Source organism: Elephantulus edwardii, unplaced genomic scaffold, assembly GCF_000299155.1.
Source record: "Elephantulus edwardii isolate Elephantulus edwardi_28Jun2011 unplaced genomic scaffold, EleEdw1.0 scaffold00070, whole genome shotgun sequence".
Lineage (NCBI taxonomy): Eukaryota > Metazoa > Chordata > Mammalia > Macroscelidea > Macroscelididae > Elephantulus > Elephantulus edwardii.
In genome coordinates, this window is record NW_006399820.1 from 10,052,384 (window position 1) to 10,058,607 (window position 6,224).

The following is a 6,224-nucleotide window of genomic DNA, read 5'->3' on the forward strand; positions in this document are numbered from 1 at the left end:
TTTTTTTTTTCTAAAAAAAGAGTGCCCATCTTTCTCCCTCAGAGTAGCTGTAGGATTCAACTCTCCAGGGAAGCTCAGCCTTTGGGTTTGTAGTGCAACTGTTTTTGGACTAGGACACCGGAGCTTTCTAGCTAAGTATATGGATATTGATCATACAAACGGATTATTTGAAAACCAGGTTACCTAAGAAAACCAGCCAGAAAATTACCAGTATGGGAAGCTATTTGCCAAATGGATCCAAGGCCCTTAGAAAGGGGTTAAAAAGTAAGAATGTAATATTTTTTTGAGTAGAGGGATAAAGGCTGAAGAGTTCAAAGAAAACCACCACTTTATACCTCTGAGAAATGAGAATCAAAGCAATTTTGCCCCACTCTTTCAATCTCCAGGTGTTATTTATTCAGTGTCTAAGCTTGGTGTATTATTTTCTGTTTTCAAGTTACCAGTGTTACACAGCACAACATTAATCTCAGAATCGAACTCTCCCAAGTGTTACAAAGGTGATGATTTATAGAAAACAAATATTATTTCCTGTTCCCAAGCTTGGGTTCATTAGTTCACAATAGCACATTTAAAGGCATCTGGTGACACAACAGATTAAGCACTGGGCCACTAACACAATCAAAAGGTTGATGGTTCAAACCCACTAGGTGCTACTCAAGAACACTGAGACACTGCTCTCTTAAAGACTAAGAGTCTTGGGAAACCTACTCTAGGGTCATTATGGGTCAGGGTCAACTCTATGGCAATGGATTTGGACATAGTGTTTCAGAGGAAACAGAGGCACCCTTAGTGATTGAAATTAAGGTTCAAGTACATCTGATTATGAGGACTGTGCAGGAAAGGACAAGGTTCAGATCTATTGTTTATAGAACCAACATAGTCATAAGAGACTTGATGGCACCCAACAACAATTTCTACTTCCCAAGCCTGGGTACTGAATTATATTAAAACTCCCATTTCTGGGTATGCAGCAACTAAAAATTCTCTCCCAGCTCAAACTTGGCATCAACCATTTATCTCAGCAGAAGTAAGATTATTGAGTACAAAACCATAGGAAGCCAGCTTTTTTCTTTTATTATACTTGCTCCAGGGCGGGGTGAGTGTGTGGAAGAGTCCCTACTGAAATAGCACCTACAGCTCCTCCATTCTTACACTAAAAATTCAAGCACTCAGAGTTCTCTCCCCAAGGATAATCAGAGGCTGAGGCTGCTATGGTTGGATTAAGAGAAATCAGATGTGATAGGCCTTTGCCTCTTGCACTAATAGATCTCAAAATTTCGAGAAGCGGAATGAACAAGTTCAGCTTCTTTTTAAAAGAATGAAGAGGCAGAAAATGATGGAGCCCCTCTGTTTCACTGAATAGCACTTGTGACTCTGGTTTCGGAGAATTCTTCTATTTCCCATAGATCACTGTCAGAACTGGGAGTTTTTCTAGCATATGTCTCTGACAATGGTGAAGGTGGGAATTCAGTTTTAACAAAAAGTCACTGAATCCAAGCTTCAGTCCAAATTGGCAGGTCCATGAAGTCATGGAAGGAGTGGAAATTAGGCAAAAAAGTAAGAGTAAATGGACCTAGATTTGTCACAGTTCAAGATACACCCTCATGCATTTCAACGCCATCATCACTGCAGGAAAGGAACTCTGGTAGCCCAGCGGATAAGGAGTTGTGCTGCCAATCCAAAGGCAGGTGGTTCAAAGCTATCAACCGCTCTGCAAGTTAGGCAATCTCTTCTTGTGTGATTTACAACCTCTAAAACCTATGAGCCAATTCCTACTCAATGGCACATAACAACAAAGAAAAGCAGTGTTTTCTGTGTGAGTGCCCCCGTGTATGTAATTAAGCATAAATTATCAAGAAGTCATACATAATAATTTTAGGTTTGGCCTGCTGACCAAAAGGTTGGCAGTTTGAATCCACCAGCTTCTCTGGTAAAGATAAGCAGTTTTCTCTCATTAAGATTTGAATATGACCCACGGTCATCATTAAGTTGCAAGTGACTCAGTGGCAGTACTTTATAATCAACCCTTTAAAAAATATCACTTCAGAAAATTTCTAACCACTTTGCTCATATCTGTAACCAAGGGACAGCCTTACATTATTTCTCTAAGTAGTATTAAAGAGTATTTGTGAATATTAATTATTTTTAGTGTTACAGTGTGTTACATGCTTGACTTCTAACTGAAAGATTGGCAGCTTCCTCCCATAAAGAATTAAGACAATCTGATGGTGGGTCACTGTGAGTTGAAAGCACTGAGTTGGAAATCAATTAAAGAGGGGGATGGATGGATGGATGTTAAATGTTTTACATACATCATCATATCCAACTCTTACCAACAACTTTTAAAGATCAGTATTATTACTGTCCCCATTTTACAGAGGAAAAACGGAGCCTTTATGGTAAGTCATTTCTGTCCAAGATCATTCAACTTGTCATTGAGAGAAGCCATACAACTCTTAAAGTAGTGGAGGTATATATATCACCCATTAAGAAACAAATTTCTTCTGGCCAAATTATTAAATGTTACTGAGACTGAACATGGAACTGGAAAAAGTTGGGTACCTTCAACTCTTAAGTCATCTGAACAAAACTTCGCAATTTCTTCTTTGACACAAAATGTTTTAATGGTCTTATCTCTGCTCAATCTTTAGCTATCTTCATCCTGTGTTCCCACTTTGAAAAAGGACAGCAACACTAAAGAGGGGTTTAATAGAATACTGATAAATAAAACAAACTTTATTTTTTCAATGTGCAGAATACTGTTTATATTTATACCTATATACATATCATATTAGCCCCCCAAGCAGTGTGTAAAAGGACAGATTAGCCACCAGTTTAATAAAGACTAGGCTCTTATGCACAAACACTTGAGTACATATTCAAGTAGCATTTCTATTCCTGTAATGAAAACTGTCTGTTAGTGCACAAAATCAACATGACATATATTCCTGGAATACCAACCTCATGGCAAGGAGGATAAACTTTTGAAATAACTTGGGCAGTAGTGAGAGCAATTTTTATTCTTTAGACACTTAAATACAATGAACTACATATAAATCTGGCCAGATAGTTCTGGAGATCTGACCCACTAAGCTCTCCAAGATTCTGAAGTGGGGGAGGGCAATTTGGTGGTCTCAATTCCCCACTATCAAAAGTAACCTCCTCCTGTAGATCTGAACCCAATCCAAGAATTATGTCAATAGCTGCTTGTTTCTGCCTTGGTTTATGATATAAGTCACAGAACTGTGTAGGGGGTAAAATATGCTTAAAACATGTCCAAGCATGTTTTGGTCCAGTCAGTAATAGTACATAATGCTCATAAAAGCCCAGAATATTCTGGTGATCGAGTATGCAATACGCGGGATACTGCAAGTGTAAGCAGGTACTAGGCTTCGTTTCCCCCCTGCTGGCAGACCCTAGTAACTCTAAAACCAAGAGCTTCTTTGACTAAGACTACATCACATATTCCCAGCAAGTAGCTCTGGGGCTGGAAGCAGTACAGCTCCAGCCACAGGGAACAGTAAGAAAATTTTTAAAAAATTAAATTATTCCAAAACCCATCCCATTCCCCCAAGTCCTACCCAGGTGCAGGCTTCTCAAAAGACCTCCTGCAGAATCTTGAGTTTCCAAGAAAATAAACCCATTTGGAACTGACACAAGGTGAGGTCAACTACTGGGAATATCAAACGACTATGTATCGAACAGAGTCGGGTTCAGTTCGTGCCTCGTCTGGGCCAAACCTCACCACGAGGGTGAAGAAGGGAGGCGTGGAGGAGGGGAATGAAGGAGAGAAAAGGAGAAAGGGGAGACCTCCGGGCCACACTTCTTTCTAGTACCAACAAAAAAGGAAGCCGCATACTGACCTAAATCATCTCTAAAGGAGCTTTATAAATTACGGGGACAAAAGGAGGGGGTGGCGGGTGGCCTGGGAATTCTACGGACACCCTACCCTCTGACCCGCCCCCTCCCCCTCCAGCACAAGGAAAGGAAGACAGAAAACAGCTCAACTCGGCCATTGGCGAGAGCCCCCTCTGGTTTTCAGTCGCCCATCCATCCGCCCCCAGGAAGAAATACACATAAACACCATGCCCACCCCCCGGGGCGTTCACTCCCGCGCCGGGGCTCCTAGAATAGGAGACTGGGGCATTTACTTAGTTAGATTTTTCTTGCTTACTCATTTCCCTCGAGCACCCAACCCCCCGTTGCCACTCCAAAACCCCGCTCAACCGCCTACCCTCACGGCTTCAGCCCCCCAACACAAGCCGGTGCCCCCGCAGCGGCAGCAGCCCCCACGCCGTCCTGGTCACTAACCTGCTGCTGTAAGGGCATTTCCGAAACCAGCCTGGCTCCGGGGCGAGGTGGGGGGGCCGGCTGGAGAGGGGGCCCGGAGGGCCGAGCAGACCGGCGGCGCCGGGCGAGGGCGGGCACTGGGGGCGCGGGTGGGGGTGGGGAGGGCCAGAAGGGTGGCGGTGCCGGGGGCGGGTGTGAGGGCGCCGGGACTGTCCCAGGCCAGGGAACCGGCGAGCAGGAGGAAGTGGGTGCCCCCTCTCCCCCTCCAGCGCCCCCTCCCGCCGCCGCCTCCTCCCTAGTCACAGGCGCGTCCTCCGCGCACGTGTGCGAAACGTCACCGGCGGGTCCCGGGGAAAGGGACAGACCCAGGCGGCGGGACGGGAACCCGGCTGCCCCCGCCCTCCGTCGCCGGGGGGCGGGGAGGGGGACAGGGCGGGGAAGGAAGGAGCAAGGGGAGAGGCGGGTCAAGGGCAGGCCTGGGGCTTGGCGAGGAAGGCCCGGGCGCTCGGGCCACGCGGGCGCCGCCGCAGCCAGGATGCCCCCAGGCCGGGGCGCCAGCCCGCTAGCCCCTCATCCCTAGACAGTTCCCACCCGAGTCTGCACCCAGCTTCTACTCCCCCACGCTCCTATAGCCCCTTTGTTGCTGGGAGTTACAGGTCCCAAAATATGTCAAGCGCAGCCCAGCAGAGATCCTGCGCTCCAAATATGCTTCAGGGACCTCGGGTCGCCCATGGGCCTCCAAGGCCTGCTAGAAGCGATCGCTCCCGCAGCTTTCCAGTTTTAACCCCTGGGGTCCCCCCCTCAACACCCCAGTTCACTACTCCCTCCCCCACCCCCTTCTCCATCCGGGGCGTGACCCCTTCCTACGCTCAGAGAAAGAGGAAGCTTCGAGTTGGAGGGGAGGGGAGAAAGGAGGTAGGGAAAAGTGCAGAAAAAGAAGTGGGGGGCGCGAAAAGTTTTCGAGTGTTTGCTATGGTGGCTGCCAAGGCAATCCTAGGTGCCCAGCCAGCTATAGAGAGTCCGTGGACCCCCTGGGCGCTGGGGGAGAAAGCACATGTGTCTTAACAATGAACCCCTGTTGGAAAGGCAGTCGCCAAGGCCCGCGACACTCGGCCTCGCACTCCCACGGGGCAGCCCGCAGCGCACGCGTCCCCCACCCCGCACAGTACAGGACCACCTCCCGCCCAGGCTGGGAACCGTGGAGACCGGAGGGTATTACCGGAGGGCCGCCACCGCTGCCGCCGCGTCCCAGCGCTGGTGGCTGCTGCAGCAGCCCGGCTCTGCTGGAGGGTCCGTGCGGCGTGGTGTAGAGGAGGCTGCCCGCAGTCTGCTCCGCGCCGGGGGCACTGGGGATGAGGGGGCCGGCGGCAGTGCCGCCGCTTTGGAGGGAACAGGAGGTGGTGGAAGTGTTCGTGGTGAGGATCTGGATGTACGCGCCCGGGGCGGCGGCAGCGGCAGCGGCAGCGGCAGGGAAGCCCGAGCTGGCTAGCAGTGCCCTTTTGTCCATGGAGGCTGCAGCGGCGGTGGCGACGACAGCCGCCCCCTCCCCACCCCCGGCGGTCACCAGGTACTGCTCCAGTGCGGGCTGGATCCCCTTTCTCATCTCTCGCTCCTGCTCTTTTTTATTGTTAAAGTATATTAATGTATTGCTTTCAATTTCTTTATTATTTGCAGCTGGAGTTTGCAAGTCTCTCCTTCTGTCCTCCCCGCCCGGGCGCTTCCGAACCTCTCCCTTTATTTTTCCGCAACGAATGGGCCCCGGGGGCCAAAAATAATCGGGGCTCTGTAGAGAGAAGGGTCCTGGCCGCTCGGATATCGAACCCCGAGGGAGGATGAAGGCTTCGGGGGCGGCCGATGCAACGGATTGCGAGGCGGCGGGCAGCAGCCTGGGTGCTGCGGCCGGCAGCTGAAAAATGGCTCCAGGAAGCTGCTGC

The 6,224-nt window shown here is 49.5% G+C and overlaps 1 protein-coding gene across 1 annotated transcript in view; it reads right to left on the reverse strand.

Moving 5' to 3' along the window:
* The window catches only part of E2F3 (E2F transcription factor 3), a 136,605-nt gene extending 130,651 nt beyond the window's left edge, over positions 1 to 5,954 (reverse strand). The window contains exon 1 of the mRNA XM_006888659.1: positions 5,510 to 5,954. Within this exon, the coding sequence (XP_006888721.1) occupies positions 5,510 to 5,893 (384 nt within the window). The 5' untranslated portion in view covers positions 5,894 to 5,954. The remainder of the gene's footprint in view (positions 1 to 5,509) is intronic.
* Positions 5,955 to 6,224: the final 270 nt, after the last annotated feature.